This window comes from Metarhizium acridum, assembly GCF_019434415.1.
Source record: "Metarhizium acridum strain ARSEF 324 chromosome Unknown scaffold_578, whole genome shotgun sequence".
NCBI classification, from domain to species: Eukaryota; Fungi; Ascomycota; class Sordariomycetes; order Hypocreales; family Clavicipitaceae; genus Metarhizium; species Metarhizium acridum.
In genome coordinates this window covers 343,053-362,423 of record NW_027094046.1, presented here as the reverse complement: position 1 = coordinate 362,423, position 19,371 = coordinate 343,053, and the positions used below count along the sequence as shown (strand labels likewise).

The 19,371-nt window shown below is 32.7% G+C and overlaps 3 protein-coding genes across 3 annotated transcripts; 1 reads left to right on the top strand and 2 right to left on the bottom strand.

Annotated features, from left to right (window-relative positions):
- Positions 1 to 11,796: 11,796 nt before the first annotated feature.
- Positions 11,797 to 12,999, top strand: J3458_021213 (uncharacterized protein; the record flags this gene model as incomplete). The annotated part of the gene is made up of 1 exon (XM_066122477.1): positions 11,797 to 12,999. One exon carries the CDS (start codon positions 11,797 to 11,799, stop codon positions 12,997 to 12,999), a length of 1,203 nt encoding a protein of 400 aa, XP_065972487.1.
- Positions 13,000 to 13,206: 207 nt separating this feature from the next.
- J3458_021212 (uncharacterized protein) lies at positions 13,207 to 14,034 on the bottom strand (the record flags this gene model as incomplete). The annotated part of the gene is made up of 2 exons (XM_066122476.1): positions 13,207 to 13,628; positions 13,692 to 14,034. 2 exons carry the CDS (start codon positions 14,032 to 14,034, stop codon positions 13,207 to 13,209), a joined length of 765 nt encoding a protein of 254 aa, XP_065972486.1.
- A 2,421-nt stretch (positions 14,035 to 16,455) lies between these two features.
- Positions 16,456 to 19,371, bottom strand: J3458_021211 (uncharacterized protein). The gene has a single exon (XM_066122475.1). It carries the CDS (start codon positions 19,137 to 19,139, stop codon positions 16,551 to 16,553), a length of 2,589 nt encoding a protein of 862 aa, XP_065972485.1. The 5' UTR covers positions 19,140 to 19,371; the 3' UTR covers positions 16,456 to 16,550.

Genomic DNA, 19,371 nt, shown 5'->3' with positions numbered 1-19,371 from the left:
GTAAAGCGTTTAACTTAATACTTTTTATTTTTATATTAATAGGTTAATTATATAATATATTATTAGGTTTTTTAAAGGCTTATTAGTCGGTTTATTAGCGTAAATAGCTAGCTAAATTCTCTTTTAAACTTCTTACACTTAATAATTAAGCTAATTTCTCTCTTAAGTTCTCTTCTTAAATTAATTAATAAAAGCTTTTATAATTAACTTTACCTTAAAATTAATTAAGAAGTATTATTATAGCTATTTAATTAAGAGAATCTTTATTATATAGAGTAATATAAGTAAGTTTATACTTTATTAAGAGAGTTTAAATTTAATCTTTAAGTTAATTTACGTTTACTTATTAAAGATAATCTTCTTAGCTTATTTAATTAATTTAATAATTAAATTTTATAGTTAGTAAATATTATTAGCTTTATATTCTATAAGAAAGTATAAATACATTTAATTATTAAGCTTCTTTAAAAACTTAGCCTTTAATATTAGCTTATACGCTTTATAGCTTAACTATTAAAGGTATAATATATATAATTTAATATTAGTTTAAGCTTTATAAGGTATTATACCGCTTATTATATTATATAGTAATCTTTTTTAAGTATAAATAACCGCTTATAGTATTTTCTCTTAAAGCTTCTTAGGTAATTTATTATTATAAAATATAACTTTAACTTAATTTTATATTATTTAATAAGCTTATTTTATAGGGTTTTAATTTAATTAATATAATAAGGTTTACTTAAATATAATTCCCTTATACTTAAAGAAGTTTAAAAGAATTATATTCTTAAATTTACTATTATTATTTAACCTATATTATTAGATTATTTTATACGTTTATACTTTTATTATTATTACGTTTACTTAAATATATATAATAGCTTATAACTTCTCTTATAATAGGTAAACTTATAGCTTTTTAATAAGGTTATTAGTTATTAGTAAGTAATAGGCTTTCTTTATTAGAGTTAATAGGCTAATAAAACCCTTAAGATTAGCTATTTATCTTTAACTTTAATTAAGTGCTTTATAAGTTATGCTTTAAGCGTTCTTAGCCTTATCTTTTCTTATAATATAAGCTTTATAAGGCTTTACGCTCTTATTTATCACTTAAATACTTAAATTTATTACTAACTTAATGTAATTTACGTAATTAAAGTAGCTTATTTTAAGGTATAACACTTATAAAGAGATAAATTATAAGGTGTTATTTATAAAAAAGGCTATTAGGTTATTAATAACTTTAAGAGTATTCTAATACTTTATAGCTTATATAAATAAGTAATTTAAGTAATTAAATTATTTATACGTTATACCTTAAATAATAAGATATTCCCTATTATATATTACACGCTCTTTATAATAGTTTTATATATACTTAAAGCGCGGCTTTTTAGTAAACGCTTTTAAAGCTAATAAATTTACTAGTAACGTTAAAATATATAGTACTTATTAGAGCTTAATAAGCTTAGTATTATTAACCCTTTAAATTATTAGGGGAATTATACTACTATTAAGTACTTAAGCATTATTACTTATTTTATTTATAGGGATTAATTTATTAAATACCTTTTAGTTATTAAATATATATTAATTATAGTAAACGTAATACTTTATAGCGTTATTAAATATTTGATTAAGGCTTCTTACATTTACTTTATAACCTTTAATTATTATATTAGTTGTTATAAACAATACTACACAAGACACGGGACGGGACCGCACCAGCTAGGACAGGCACAACTTGTAGGTATAAGAAGAAGGTAAGGGCACGTGACTAGCCACGTGACTTAAGAGGCAATTAAAGAGGTTAATATTTAAACATATTAACTAGAGAGAATTAAACTAACTAAACTTTAAGCTAGTTAATTAAGGTTTAAAGGGATTAATAGTTAAGCTAATTAATCTAGAACTATAATAAAGAGATAAACGAATACTTAAGAAAAAAGTATTCCTATAATTAAATAGTTTAGTTCTCTATTAATTAATTTAAGTAATAGTCTTACTATTAAGAGTTATACTCTTAATAGCCTTATTTTAATACTACTTAAAAGCTACTTTATAGCATTTAATTTAACTTACTTTTTAAGAAATAAACCTATTATACCTTAAAACTTAAGCTACTATTATATTTTAATTAATTCTATTTAATAAGTTACCTTAAAACTTTAAGTAGTAATAACTTTTAAGATATTTACTTTAAGTGGAAAGACTATTAACTCTAAGAAGATAATAAAGTACCTTTATAATAAGATTATTAAGCTTAAGAAGTAAAATTAATAGCTTTTTAATTAATAGAATAATCTCTACGAAAAACTTAAGGTATAAGAAGAGAAACTTATAGTAGTTTAAAATCTTACACTTATATTCTCTATTAATAATAATAATATATTAAAATTCCTTAAGCTTAAATTATATAATAATTATAAGGGTAATATAAGGAACTTTCTTATATAAGCTTAAGCTTACCTATAAGTTAACGAAAAAATCTATATAATACTTAAGTTATAAATTCTTTATATTAGTAACCTTTTAACTAGAAAAGTAATAGAATAGTAAAAGCTAACCCTTCACGTATATCTTAAGTATAGTGTTAAAGCTAAAGTAAAAGTTATTTATATTTTCTTTAATTATAAAACCTTTAAGAAATAACTTCTTATTACATTTAAAAATTCTAATAAGTATAAGAAAGCTATATAATAACTTACTTAACTTAAGTAAACCGGATTTATAGCTTATTATACTAGGGAATTTAAACGTATTATAGTAAAACTTAACTAGAATACTAAACCTAAAATAAAAGTCTTTTATTAAGAACTTAAAGAAGAAGTAAAGAATAACATTTATTAAGAAAATTATCTTAAGTTAATTAATAACTTTATTAAAATAGTTATTAAGGTAAATAATCGTTTATATAAGTAATATTACGAAAAAAGTTATAGAAAATTTAAATTATATACTAGGTTTAATAAACCTAATAATAATAAGCTACGCTAAATATTAATAGTATATAGGTACTATACTAGACCTATAGAACTTAACGCTATAAATAAGAAAAAGGGGAAGACTTATTATAATTATAATAAGACTAGACACTTTATAAATAAATATAAAGCCCTAAAAAAGCTATAAAAGCTAATTCTTAAAGGTAAAAAGCTTTATACCGTAAATTAAAAAGACTTACCCACGTGAAATCTTAATATAATAAGTAATAAAGGAAATTATACGTTAATAAATAATATTAGTTTAAATAAAGATTAAAAATTTAAAACCTAATTAATACCTAATAACTTTTAGAAATACTAGACACTCTTACTAAAAAGTAAACCTTTACTAGAATAAATTTAAGAAGAAAAGAATTATTTAATTAAGAAAAATAAACTTAAAATTAAATATAAACTCCTTAATTAAACCTTTTATTATAATAATAATTACTACACGCACCTTAATAGTAAGTAAGGTAATAGATAGTTTTTACGAGAATAAAAGGGAAGGAAAATAACCCTTATAATACAACTAAAATTATAATAAACTAATTCTAAGATATTAAATAAAAAATTATATTATATTAAGAATAATATATATATTACCTAAGCTATAACCCTATAATATAAGAAGAAAGGGAACTATATAACTATAAGTAACTTACTTAACCTAAGTTTAATTAATATAAATAGTAGATTAAGCGATTACTAAGAAAGCTCTAATAATACGTTAAAGGATAATCGCTAATAATAGCGCTTAAAGATACGCGCTAAATAATAAGAGAAGAGAAATAATAAATTAGAAAATAATAGCTATTATCGCAATTAAAACCGATTTCTTAACGGAGATTTAATAGGTCTTTATATACTATAAATATTAGTAATATAATACACCTTATAATTAATATAATTATAATAGAATAAAAGATTTAAGTAATAATTAATAATAGAGTATAAGGAAATTTTATCTTATTAAATCTCGTTAATAGATTATAATTACCTTAGACACTTAAAGATAAGCTTTACTAACTTATAATTATAAAAGAAACTACGGTAAAGTATAGCTAAAAAGTAGTTAATATAAAAGTTACGTAACTTCTCGTTAATATATAAGGTATAAAACACTAAGTTACATTAAATATTATAGTAATCTTAAAATACAATATTATATTAAAGATACCCTAGTTATAAGCGAGTAATCTACGAGTTAATTAAAGAACTAGCTAACTTTAATAGAATTTACTAGAATATAATTATAAAGTAAAGAGTAGCTTATAAAGGGTATCTTATTTAAACTATAATAGGCCTTTAAAAATATACGTAATTATTAGAGAGCCTAAAGCTAAGATAATAGAGATTTTTAAGGAATACTTAAAGTATAGTAAGCTATTTAACGAAGAGCTAGAAATAAGACTATTAAAGTATTTATATTAGAACTACGAGATTAAACTTTAATCTAGTATTAAACTAATATTTAATAAGATTTATTCTTAGAATCTTAAGTAAAATAAGGCGCTTAAGGAGTATTTAAAGGATATATTATAAAAGGGATATATAAGACTATTAAAGTCTCTAGTAGAATATCTAATTCTATAAGTATTAAAGAAGAACGGGAAACTATAACTATATATTAATTACTAACACTTAAATAAGATTATAATTAAGAATTAATACCTATTATTACTTATAATAGAAATTAAAGATAAAGTTAGAAAAGCTAAATAGTTTACTACACTTAACTTAAAAGAAGCCTATAATCTTATACAAATAAAAGAAGGCTATAAGTAAATAATAGTATTTTAAACTAGTAGAGAATACTATAAATATTTAATAGTACCTTTTAAGCTTATTAACGTACTAGTAACCTTTTAAAGAATAATTAATATAATCTTATAGAAATAACTAAAAGTATTTATAATTATATACTTTAATAATATTCTTATTTATTTAAATACCCTTAAGAAACATAAATAACACGTATATAAAGTACTATAAACTCTATAGAATAATAAACTCTTAATTAAAGCCTTAAAATACTAGTTCTATTAGAATACTATACACTTTTTAAGGTACGTACTTATATATAAAGAAATATAAATAAGCTTAAATAAGATTAAAACTATTAAGAAATAGCTTATATTAAAGAATTTAAAAGAAGTTAAAGGATTTATAGTATTTATAAACTTTTACTATAAGTTCTTAAGCAAATATAAAGACATTTTATAACCTCTTATAAACCTAATAAAGAAAGAAGTTAGCTTTTAATAGAATAAATTAAAAGTTATAGTATTCTAGAAAATAAAAGATTTAATTACGTTAAAACTTATATTAAAAGCACTTAATTAAAATAAACCTTATAAGCTTAAAATAAATACCTTAAACTTTATATTAGGCAAATAGCTTAAATAATAAGATAATTAAGAAAAACTATACCTAGTTATATTCTTCTTAAAGAAACTCTATAAACCTAAACTTAATTATAGGATTTATAATAAAGAACTTATAGCTATTATTAAGTGCTTTAAAGAATAAAGATATTATCTTATAGAAGTAAAGCATTAAATTAAGGTTTATACTAACTATAAGAATCTTATATTATTCTTAATTATAAAGAATTTAAATAAATGATAAATTAAATAATATAAAACCCTTATAAATTATAACTTTAAGATTATATATTATAAAGAATCTAAAAATAAAAGAGTAAACGCGCTTAATTAAAGAGAGAACTTAAAATTAAATAAGTAAGTAAGTAATATACCCTTACTACACGCTATTAAGAATAGAAACCTTATATTAGGCACCTAAGAAATTAATATAACCTAATAAGTTAAGCTAAATAAAATATAGATATATTAGATTATATTATATATTAATAATAATAGTTATTGAAATAATTAAAAAACGAAAACGCATTTATTTAAGAAAGGTAAGACCTTCTTATATAATAAATAGTAGTATATTTCTAGTACACTTTAAGAATAGCTTATAAAGGAAATATATAAGCACCTATTACACGAATATTAGGGTGTAAGGAAAACGATTAGTAGGCTAAGAAAATTATATAACTTTCTAAAAAGTAAAAAAATAGTATAAGAAGTTATTAAGAAATATAATACGTATAATAAAGTAAAATTAACGCGATACGTACTATATAAAGAATTATAATTAATATTACTACCTAAAAGAGTATAGTAAACTATTATAATAAACTTTATTATTAAACTATTAAAGTTAAAAGAACCTATAATAAGAGTAGCTTATAATAGCATTTTAATTATTATAAATAAACTTATAAAATACGCCTATTATATTTTATATAAGAAATTAAGTAATACTAAGAACTTAGCATATATATTCTTTAAAATAGTTATTATATAATATAGATTACTAATAAAGCTTATATTAAATTATAATAAATTATTTACCTTAAACTTTTAGAAATACCTTATAGAAACTATAAAGATTAAATAAAGCCTATTAACGGTATTTCACCTATAATTAAATAAATAAATAAAAATCTTAAATTAAATACTTGAATAATATCTATAAAGCTATATTAACTACTAATAGAATAATTAAGTAAAATAGCTACTACTAGTATAATAGGCTTATAATAGCTTTAAGATTAATAATATAAAGATATTATTATTTAGGGTAAATTACGAATTTAACCCTATTATTAAAATACATGTAATATAAAATGTAAACGCGCTAGTAGCTATAACGTATATAATAATTATAATAGAAATATAAAAACACTTATAATAAGAATAGATATTTTTATAGAATTAAATAAAATACTACGCGAATAAAAAGAGATTACTAGCGCTAATTCTAGAGAAGAGATATAAAGTATATCTTATTCGTAAAAATATTAAAATAAAATAACCTAGTAATAAACTTAACTAAAAGAAAATTAAACTATTTCTTATTAAACGAAAAATCTTAAATACTAACTATAAACTATTATTACTAGATAAAATAAGAATCTATTTTATATTTTATATATTATTATTAAAGAAAGCACTAGATAAATTTATAATTACTATAAATATTATAATAAAAGATACTAATAAATATAAAGTTAAACGAATACTTAAAGTATAAGAAGACATAAAGAATTATTATTATCTTATTAAATAAAAGGGATATTTAAACTTTAAAAACACCTAAAAACCAGCTAAAAATCTTACGAATTACTTAATATTACTTAAATAGTTTTATTTTTAAGAAACGTATTTTAATTAATCTTTTAAGCATTATTTAATAACTTAATATTAAATTTAGTATTTAAGAAATAAACTAAAATAAAATCTAAATTCTTAAAAGAAGTAAAAAGAACCCTTATAGTCTTTTAAAGCTATTTCGCTTTCTTACGTTTCACACGTTTTAACTCTTTAACGTTATTAATACTACGTGTAATTATATATATTATTTTCTTAAATTATAATTTCTTTTATTTTTATAAACGTAAGACCTTTTAATTCTTAGCTAAGACACGCTTCTTAGCTTCTTTAAGCTCCCTTTTAAGCTTATAATATTAATTTATAATACTATAAAGCTATTAAGGGGTTACCCTTATAATATTATAATTCCCTTACTTATCTATTATATACTTTATATAATAACTTAAATTAGAAATAAAGGCTTTACATTAAGAAAGTTCTAGACAGGTATAATAAGCGTAAGCCTTTATAAAGAATAAAGATAGATTATTAATTATTATAGAAAGAAGGTTATTCTAGTAAAAAGAAAAAGTAAATAAAGCTTTAAACCGCTATTTTAAGATATAATTAATTAATATAATAGCATATAATAATAGGAGAAAGAAAACGCATAACACTTAAGCTAGCCTATTTTAATAGCCTTAAGAATAAGACTAATAAAGAAGAGGTATAATATTATAAATAATACTATATAAGACATGAGACGGGATTATACTAGCTAGGATAGGCACGACTTATAGGTATAAGAAGAAGGTAAGAGCACGTGACTAGCCACGTAACCTAAGAGGCGATTAAAGAGGTTAATATTTAAATATATTAATTAAGAAGAATTAAACTAATTAAACTTTAAGCTAATTAATTAAGGTTTAAAGGGATTAATAGTTAAGCTAATTAATCTAAAACTATAATAAAGAGATAAACGAATACTTAAGAAGAAAGTATTCCTATAGTTAAATAGTTTAGTTCTTTATTAATTAATCTAAGTAATAGTCTTACTATTAAGAGTTATACTCTTAATAGCCTTATTTTAATATTACTTAAAAGCTACTCCGTAGCATTTAACCTAACTTACTTCCTAAGAAATAGACCTACTATGCCTTAGAACCTAAGCCACCGTTACATTAGTAACCTTATTCTCGTTAATTATTACCAGAGCATTAACTATAGTATAGTTTTATAGTTTTGTAGTTTTTGTAGTTTCGAATATAAAAATTTATATTAAATCTAATAAAATACTTATAAGATTATAAGTTTTACGGATTAATAGTATAAATTTTCTACTATAAGCTAACATGAGAAAGTGGGTCCTTATAAGCTCTTATAAGCCTAGAACTGTAAAAACTACAAAATGTAGTTTTTATAGTATAGTGTAGTGTAGTGTGTTTTTAGAAAATTACATAATCTAGTTTTTAAGCTTATAATAAGCTAAAAGGACCCACTTTCTTATGTGAGCTGATTGGTTATAATATTAGTTAATTTATGTATTTATTATTATAATTCAAGTATTTTATTAGATTTATTATTAATTATTTAAGCTTTTTTAAAAATTGAAAATGTAGTTTTCTTATTAATGCTCTGATTATTACTATAAAGAAGTTACCTAGGTCTTATAGCTACACTAAAAATGCTTTTATATCTTAGGGTATATTTAGAGCTCTTACGAATATAGTAAATACAAGTGTATTATATATTGTATTTTATATTGTATTGTAGTTTCGTGTATTGTATTTAAATACATTACATTACATTACTAAAATACCTATAAATGTATTTTAAGTAAAAAAGACCCTTGTTTTTTTAACTTAGAATTATAAGGCTAATTATAAGGGTTATAAGGGAAAATTTTATATTATTAAAAAGAGCTAAATTAGCTCTTTAAAATGCCTTATTTTTTATTACTAGAAGTTATTATCTTCAAAATTTATAAGCAATTGAAAATTCGCCCCGCTTTACTTAATTTTTATTTTAAGACATAACTTTAAAGCTTAATATCTCGCTTAATATCCACATTTTAAGGTTAATTTTTGAAGATTTAAAATCACGAGATTTTTAGCTTTATTTTGATTTATAATATGCTTATGTAAGCATTTATTTCTATTATCAGATATTTTATAGCCTTATAATACATTTATAGGTATTCTTATCTTGTAATGTATTATAATATATTATAATACAATATAATATAATATAGTATAGTAAAAACTACAAAAAATACAATACATTTAGAGGTCTAGGTATATTAGCGTTTACGTTATATACTATTAAGCGTTTATTCGCGGTGTCCTTACTAATACGCTATTTATTCTAGATTATACACTTATTATCGTTATAATTACCTAAGGTATTTAGCTATTCGTATATATTATAAACCTTTTAAAAGAGCTTTTAATAATTATTAGGCTTTAAGGCCTTTATCCGCTTTTATAGGGGCTAGTTTAACTCTATTATATCTCTTTTATACTTACTATTAGCACTATTATTAGTATAATAGGTAAAGGGATTAATAAGGCCTTTACCGCTTTAATTAATAAGCTTTTTTTTTATCTTTAAGCATTAATACTTATCTTAGGTAAGGTTTATTAGCGAGTTTAAGGTAATATTTATACTATTATTAATATTAATTACCTAGTATTATTAATAGACTTATAAACGGAAAATATTAAAGGTATCTCTTAGGTTAATAAGAAACTATAGCTAATAAAGCTTTTTAGGTATTATTTAATTTAACTATATACGTTTAAGTTTATATAGCCTTTTCTTAAATATTTAAGTGAATTCTTATACGTTATTATATTTTTATAGGGTATTAATAATAAGTCTAATAATAACTTTATTAAGAATATTAGCTTTACGTTATTAATTAAGTTTTTATAGTATTAAGTAAGCCTTATATACGTTTATTTTAACTTTAATCTTTTCTATTATATAGGTAAAGTATAATTTATAAATACTTATAAGTAGGTTATAATTACGTTATTCTTAGAATATAAGTTATTATACCCTTATTTTAGATTTTATTTAAATAAAGCTTTATTAAAGAAGTAAATTATAAGAGTCCTTAAAGAATAAGCGTAATAAATTTAATTATAATAATATTCTTTAATACTTTATTTTACTTAACTTAATTAATAAAATTCTTAAGCTTAAATATAGTTAAGTAATTACTATTATTATTAATAGCTTTAATTATTAAGCTTTATACGTTAAAGTTATTAATATTAACTTTAAGTTCTTTATTTAATATTAATTTAAAAAGTATAATATTATTATATTATTAAAGAGCTATTATACGTAATATATTATTAAAGTATTAACTTAATAATCTTAATATATATTAGTATTTTAAGGGAATAAAAGCTAATAATAGCTTAAAGGCTTAAAGGTTATTAAATTATTTAATATAATTAGGTTTTTAGTTTATTTAAGTATTTAAAAGATATTAAATGTTTTAAGTAATTATATATACTTATAAGGTATAAGTCTTACTTTTGACCTCTTTTAAACTAAAAGGGAAAATACCTTAATATATTACTTAAAGCTTATTTTTAAAGATAAAATACCTATTAATAAAGGTATCTTATTAGTTTTATATATAAGTTATAGGTAAAAATTTTAATCTAAAATTAATGCTTATTAAGAGAATATCTTTAAAGGCTTAAATATATTAATTTACTCTTAACTTTTACTTAAAAGGTATTATTAAGTGAGAATTTCTTACGCTTAAAATATTACTTCTTTTAATTATATTAAAAGACGTTTACTAGTATTAATAATTACTCGTATTAATACTCTCTTTACGTATAATTTACTTAAGTTTAAAGTTAATATTAATTATTAGAATATTAATAGGCTTATTATACTTTTTATTTAAGATAAATAATAAGTTACTTACCTATTAATTTAAATTCTTAAAGTTATATTAAGCCTTTATAATAATAATAATAGCATTAATAATAATAGATTTAACGTTATTTTAATTTAAGATTTAAGGTTATCTTACCTTAAACTTACCTTTACTTATAATAAATAATAGTAGATTTAATAGAGTAATATTTATTATATAATAAATGTATTTAATATAAAAGAAAAAGAATTATATTTAAAGAAAAAGGTTTAGTCTTTAAGGTACCTATTAAGAGAGCTTTTTTTATAAACTTAAAAGAAGTTTCAAGTAATAATAAAGGCTTTAAAGCTACTAGGCTTATAACCTATTATAACTTTATATATTATCCCATTATATAGAATAAAAAGTATAAGTTATACCAGTACATATTATAGGCGGTACGAGCCTTAATGTACACCCCACCTACTAATCCAGCCGAAGTGACTGTAATTGGTTGTGGAAATCGAACACTCTATTCCCAGAGAGTGGGGACCAGGGGATGCCCAGAGCCCTACTTAATGCTTGGAGTTCGCTCTGGAGCAAAGAGAATTTCTTGGTTTCATGAATGATGATTATTCCCAGTGTTGATCGTGTCTTTGCGTGACAGTTTCCTCAGGCCAAGTTGAACCCACCATCCCCGGCAGAATCAGCCGCCAAGTTGATCTACTCGGCCGAGTACTAGGACGCACCCATCGAGATGGGCAGTACATCACCCTCTCTCGGGCCATTTTCAGACCCAAACCAACCGCGGCTCTACTCTACATCCGAATCCCCGTCCCTGGACGTCTTCAAAACCATCTGCTCGCAACGAGCAACGAAAGCGCAGTACCCTCTTGCCGATTCCATCCAGCACAACATCCCCATCTACACCCTCCCGCCATACAGCGCCCTCACATTGGAAGACAAGACACGCCTCCAGGATGAATGGTATAGCGTCCTTCTCCACGGCCCTGGTGTTTTCGTCACCAAAAGCCTCTACCGCGATCATACCCTCCTCAAGGACGTGAATGCCGTCTTTCACAGCATCATCGCCAAAGAGAAGCAGACCATGGCCGGTCGCGGAGACCATTTTGCCGGGGCTGGCAAGAACGACAGAATTTGGAACTCGTTCAGCAAGCATGGGCTTGCGCACCCGCGTTCATTCTTCGAATACTACTCCAATCCGTATCTGGGTCTTATTGCGTCATCGTGGCTGGGACCGGGATACAGAATCACAGCGCAAGTGAACAATGTCAAGCCGGGGGCGGCAGCGCAGGTCGCCCACAGGGACTACCACCTGGGCTTCATGTCTTCAGAGCCGTGTTCCCGGATCCCGCGCGCCATGCAGGTTGCCAGTCAGTGTTTAACGCTGCAGGGTGCTGTTGCGCACGTTGACGTCCCCGTCGAAAGCGGACCGACCCGTTTGCTGCCCTTTAGCCAGACATTTGCAGAGGGATACATGGCATATCGATTGCCCGAATTCAACGACTATTTCTTGCAGAACCATGTTGCCCTGCCGTTAGACGAGGGTGATGGGCTGTTCTTCAATCCAGGTCTGTTTCATGCCGCGGGCACGAACCAGTCCCGGGACATCGATAGGTTGGCCAATTTACTGCAGATTAGCAGTGCGTTTGGAAAGCCAATGGAGTCAATTGATGCGCTACCTCTGATAGAGGCTGTTTGGGACGAATTGCTGAATTTTTTCAAGAGCAAAGGTCCTACACACGCTGTACAAGCCCTTGTTGCAGCGGTTGGGGAAGGGTATGCATTTCCCACCAATCTGGATCACAACCCGCCACAAAATGATAGCATGGCCCCGAAATCAGAGCAGGACGTTATTTGGGAGGCTTTGAAAAAGGGTTGCGACAAGCAAGCAGCCATGAATGCACTGCGTGCGTACAGAACTGCCACGAGAGCTTGAAAGAGCAGTAATGAGGGTATATTCTCGCGAGACGTTGCTACCGGCGACTCGTCAAGTATCTAATATTCCCAGACACTATACAGACTTTGATAGCCGTGTATATTTCTTGCATGGTATAGATGGCCATTGTGGGGAATATGATATCCGACAGTGATGACCTCGGTCTCCCTATGCCCCAAGCATAATAGTTCTCTGTCGACGAATCTTTCAACCCGTAATATATCGCATGAGGGAGTCAAAGATTGATCCACGTCGCTGTATCAGATTTGAATCTAGCACCATGGCCTTGATGAGAACATCCTCAGTCCCTGGCTCTGCGGGAAGCGCTACGGGTCCTTCGTCGACGAAGCTGAGTCCCGAGAAGAGGATGTAACCCCTAGACGCGGTTTGCAGACAGACTGAAGCATGCTTTTGCCTGGCCAGATTGATACCAGAGGCGCAAAGAGCCTTTCCATAACCCTTTCTTTGGTAATCAGGTCCTGTGGCCAACAGATGAAGGAAAATGTAAGGAATATGGTTGGAGAAGTGTCTCCTTCTCCCGTCAACAGTGGCCTGGCAGAGGGCAGCGAGCTTGGCTGGAGCCTTGTCATCGAGCTGACGATTCGGCTGCGAGTTCATGGCCGCAACGGCTTCACATGGACTGGTTAGCATGGTAGTTCAATCAACGTCTTATTCAGGTTGACAAGACGCACCATGGCTTCGCGTATCCTGACCAACACTCCCCGGCCGCCCCTTGTCGCCCTGGCCTTGGCCGAGACCGGCGGAGGTGTCCCACACGGCAACGGAAACGACAATCGGCCCAGAATCTATCTTGGCATCGGTCGCAGAGATTTCGACGACCAAGATGAGCCAGGAATTCCTATTGGCCGGCTCTAGGTAGCTTCGAAGGATTGCCTCGCAGTATTCGATATGGGTAGCGTCAGCTTGTGCCCTGCGCGGGAGGAATGCCTTCCACGGTGCCTCGTTCGCCAGAGCCGACAAGACGATGCGAGCGACGGCGGGTACGTCGTCTAATGTAGCAGGGCGAATCTTCATGTTGGCGAGGAGTGGTGGTGAAATGAAGAATGGACGACGCAAAACGGAGTCCGAGAAGAGGGCACCAAGAAAGGCCGAGCTCTGGGTCTTAAATCACCACCACCGCAATCTATGGCCCTAAATGGCACCGTGCCAATTGTTCTGTGTGCTTGCGCCCTGGAGGCCTTTCACTGTGTCCAAGTGATGAGCATGGCCAGATGCATCAAATTCTCAAGTCGTGTTCCATCAGATGAGGCCAAGCCCTGCAGGGCAAGAAGTCGTGGCTCGTTGGGACTCGTTTTGCCATTCGCGCCCCGCTGTTGGGCGGGGAAGGTGCACCAGGGCCGCTCCTGCCCTGCCATGTCTCTCTCGCGGGACCCCCTATCCGGCCACGACGTCACGGCTGGCAGCATTGAAACCAAATGTCTTTTTTTTAGTTGAGTTTTCGTTGCATGTTGGTATTGTCATGCCTTATACTTATATAATCTCTTTGACGGGGAAGGAGTTTCGAGTTTTGTGGTATCCGTTTTCCAAGACCGGAGAGGATCTTGCCATCATTTCACACCCATTGCGCCTCACCATGTACCCAAATCATCGGCCACACTCGAGAAGAAATGCCAACATCTACGACTCTGTTTCTATTTCCGATTCTGTGCGGGGCCTGAGAGTGGCCACGCAGCATTAACCTTGTTTGCGCCGCGCAGCGTGGCCTCACCGGCAGAGGCCGCTTAACGGGTCCGGATTTGCGCCTGGCTCCCCATGGACCGCGGCCAGCATGAATTAATTGACTCGACATGTGGCATCAAGGAGCAGGAGTGGTCATCAGAAGTGACGCAGGACTTTTTTGTTTGTGCTTAGTCAAGTCTGCATCCTAATCGAGATGTGAGTAAAATTGATATACTGCAATGACCTGGGTATATAAGTTACCAACCGTATCGTTGTGGCCTGCCTGCCCAAGGATATGCCAAGAAAGCAGAGGCATGCCATACACTCCACGCCACTCATGCTCCGCGCTCTCATCGAGAATATGTCTCACATAAATGGCCTGGCAGAGGCCGCTTTTATGTCTGGTTTGCACCCCGTATCTCACGACAGAATGCGAATCTCCCCGCATTTGCCGATGCGGCGAACAAGGTTCCTGTCACTAGCGGTCACTTGAGGTACCTAGCTGCAGTCGACCTCACATCACAATCAAAACCATGGAGGGGCGACGAGTCTTGGCTTGCTCACGATGCAGGCGCACTCCCACATCACACAGTGACGCGGCACAGCTTGGTGCAGCATCGATAACCCGAATAGGCTAAACGACCAACTCGAGACGAAAGCTTACAAAAGGTGGCTGCTCAACCCCGCCCATCGCATTCAACTATAAGAAGGCAACACCCCTCACGGTTCAGCTCGACACATCGCGAAAATGACACAAGACGAAAATCAAAGGTCGCCTCAACCATGCCTCCCAAGCTAGGTCAGATCGTGGAAACGATCCTCTACACCTCGGACGTAGCCAGCCTGGCCAAATGGTACAAGGACATCATGGGCATCGTGCCGTTCCACGAGAACCCCCGGAGTGCGGGGTTCAGCCTACCCAATGACACAATACTGCTGCTGTTCGACCGGAACAGGACGAAGAAGACAAAATATTTCCCAAGGGCGTCATTCCCAAGCACGGGACCGAGACCGGCCTCGGCCAGCACATGGCTTTTGCGTGCGCCTCCCATGACGAGCTCTCTCAGTGGGAGCAGCATTTCAAAGACAAAAATGTCAACATTATCGCAAAGATGAGTTGGGACTTGGGCGGGAAGTCGGTCTATGTCAAGGATTGGGAGGGACACGTAATCGAGGTCATGACCAGGGGTGTTTGGCCCGTGTATTAATGAATCACCATCATGTGCTCTTGGTTACTGTGCTTGAGGAAAATTTTCTCCTCTCTCTTGAGAATGGTTTGTATCTATGATGGCGTTTTTACTTTTCCTTATGAATCCTGTATCAAATTGGTCACTTTCCCCCATCATTGTCGAATGCGTGGCCCAAAAGGAGCCATGCTTGCCCAAGCTGTAAAAGATGAAGAAAAGGATATCGTAGTCAAATTACCCGCGATCAAGGGCACTGTAACGGGCTTGCTTTTCCTTAACACATCTTGAGCCACCTAGCCCTACATGTTACTGCTGTCATTTACCAGACCGATAGATCATCTAGAATTACACACTATCATATGCAATGCATAGTGTTAGCTGATCACACTAGTGATCACCCGGATTTAGTTCTAGGCCGTCCGACAACTAATTTATCGCCACGCCTACCTCGGCTACAGCTCAGCAGGCCCGTTGCCTTTTCATAGTGCTCGGCTAATCTATATGTGCGGCTATCGAAAGCGTTTGATTCTTGGATAAATTCAAAGCAGGGGTATTTGGTTCGGCGACGCCATGTGCCTTCCTTCATATTTGGTGCACCGGTGTATTTGATGTCTCTAGTCTTTTAACAACACACGAACATTGATTGGTGTAGCATTGAGGCTTGATTCGACCTCAATATACCTGTTAATATCTGTCTATGATCCATTTTCTCCTGTCCTCCGTGCTCATGGACTTCATTAAATCCACTTCCGCTTCCTTCACCCCCACGTATCTTTCGACAACATCAACGCCCAAAAGATTTGTCAAATCCTCATCTTCAGTGAGGGCGTTCAAAGCATCCTCGATGCTCCCTGGCAACTTTTTATCAATACCCAATTGAAGTCGCTCGTCAGACGAAAGTAACGAAGGGTCCCTTGTGCAATCACCCCAGTCAAGCGTTTTCCCCTTCTGAACACCGTCGAGTCCGGCTAAGACAACAGCTGCTGTGGCTATATACGGATTGGAAAGACCATCCACGCACTTCAGTTCCCAATGACTGTTTTCGATTTTGCGAAGAGGCGCTTCGCGATTTTGTGTACCCCATGCAACCCACGTACCTCCTGCCCAGACGCCGTTTCGAAGTCGTTCATAGCTCACCATATTGCTACACGTGAAGGCGCATATAGCTCTCAAGTGAGACAAGATACCCGCATAGAATGATTCATATAGAGCTGCATTGAGGTCATCTGACGCGATTGAAATGTGAGCATGGGCCGCGGTGCCGCACGCATTAGCTATCGGTTTGGGATGCAATGTCATCTTGTATCCACAGGCACTTGCGCAGCTAGCTATGACTTGACGCGCAAAGATCAAAGTGTCCACGGCTTCCATTGCCCTAGCCTTGGGCAAGATTACTTCGAATTGGCCTTTGGCACTTTCTGCATGCAGCATTTCGACGTATACCCCGGCGTGATCGAGTTGCTGTATTGCGGGTTCTAACACCTTTTCGACTACCTCGTGGTCCATGGCTCCGACTGTTGACCAAGAGTGTCCGTTATTGTTATGATCGCTATATCCCCCGTTGTCTGAGCGGCGGAGGAGCACGAGCTCAATCTCAAAACCAAACAGAAGCTCGATATTCCGAAGACGAGCAAGGCCCAAGGCCTTTTTCAACATGGTTCGGGGGCAGAGGTTGACGAGCGAGCCATCCTTTTCCTTGAAGTCGCACATTATCGTAATATGGCCATCCCGTGGCCCGTGACGGAGGGATAAAAAATCTGGTTGCAGCCTATACTCTCCAGCTGCGCCAACACCAGGAATCAAGGTATCATTTTGAAGGATGCCAAGACACCCCTTCGTAACACTGGCTGAGAGCGGCTGGTTGTTTTTTAGCGCGGACAAAACCTGTCGTGAAGGTATGACTCTCATTCTTGGAATACCCGTATAATCCACCCAGCATAAGCGTATGTAATGTGGCTTTTCGGTGTTGCTCAAGTGTGTCAACAAGTGTTGTGACTCAACAGTAGCTGATACTGTTTCGGATGATGGCACATTCTCGGATAGTTGGCTCCTCAACGTTAGACCGAGATTATAAATATTATTAGAGGTGTTAAACAACATATCCTGTACCATTTGAGCGGCCTGTTTCCATGTGATGTCCCCCCTTTGCACCAATTTGCACAAGACTGTGTGGAACACCTCCCTCATTTGGACTATTGAGAGATAAAAGGTTTCCGGGAACCAATGCCCATCGGTACTCCACATGATCTTTTCCCAAGGACAGAGCTCCAGAATGTGGCGTACTATGCTTTCTTGCCCATCTCTGTTGACGAATGGGAAAACTTCGCCGATATCAGCATATACGTTTCCATACATTGCCGCCATGTATCCTGCTTCCCGATCGAAGGGATAGCCGGAATGCAAAAGAACAATTGGGACTGTTGGATATTGCCGTGCGAATTCTTGCAGATGCGCCGGAGAAGATCGTGTTAAAGTGAGATCATTATCACCGAGGCCAGTGTGGAATTGAATAGGCTTTTTGTGGGTTGACTTGGAGTCCCGGATTAATTGAGCGAGACGGTGGACGATGAATTCATTGAGCGCGCGATGATTCAACTTTGTGAACCTCGTAGCATTTACTGACTGTCTTTGTGAGAAAATACTCGCAAATGCCGCACGCGCCTCAGACTCGCTGGCCTTGGATGCAATGTCAAGTCCTGTTCGATAACAAATTACCGACTTGAAGCCGACAACTTCCGCGTTGGAAATTGCACCTCTAAGCTCGGCCTCGAAATCTGCGATGGCGTAGTCAAATGCTCTCGCGGGCGATGTCTGTGAGATACACGCAAATTCTATAAATTTGGCGGCAACTTGCTCAATGCGAAGAATACGTTTGCTGGGGCTGGAGGCGAACTGGTCAAAATAGCTGTAGGGCTCGACAGCTTGCTCATTATCCAGACCGTCATCCACAAGGACGCACTCGATACCGGCAAGGCATTTCTGAGTCCATGCGGTGTAGTCATGTCGTCGTTCTTTTTCGATGGCGGTTTCCACAGCGTCCCAAGTCGCGGCACATCCAAGTTGTTCCGAAAGCTGTTTGACGGCTCGAATGTGGGCCAGGCTGGTTCGCGATGAGTCGAGCGCGTCACCATGAGCTTCCGTTACGATGGTAAGCAGGGGATACTTGTCGATATGGCTGTTTTTAAGCAGCGGATGTGCGTGGTTGTCAATAATCGGGGTCGAGAGTATCGATTGACGCAAGGCTTCGGCGCCAGCCTGAAAGCCTTGGTCCATTGTTGATTCCGCCACCGGTCATCAACAGAAGCTTTTTTTGTGATGCAACTTTGTCGTCGGTCGTGATGGGCACAATTGGGCACCTGGGTTTTTGCTTGTGGCAACGGCTGGATAACGGAAGGTCAGACCCCATCATTCCATTGGCCGATTGGGCAATGATGTGCCTGGCTCAACCTCCCGAAAGGGTCGCTCCTTCCGCGACGCAAACTAGGCCAGATGTGTGAATTCCGCC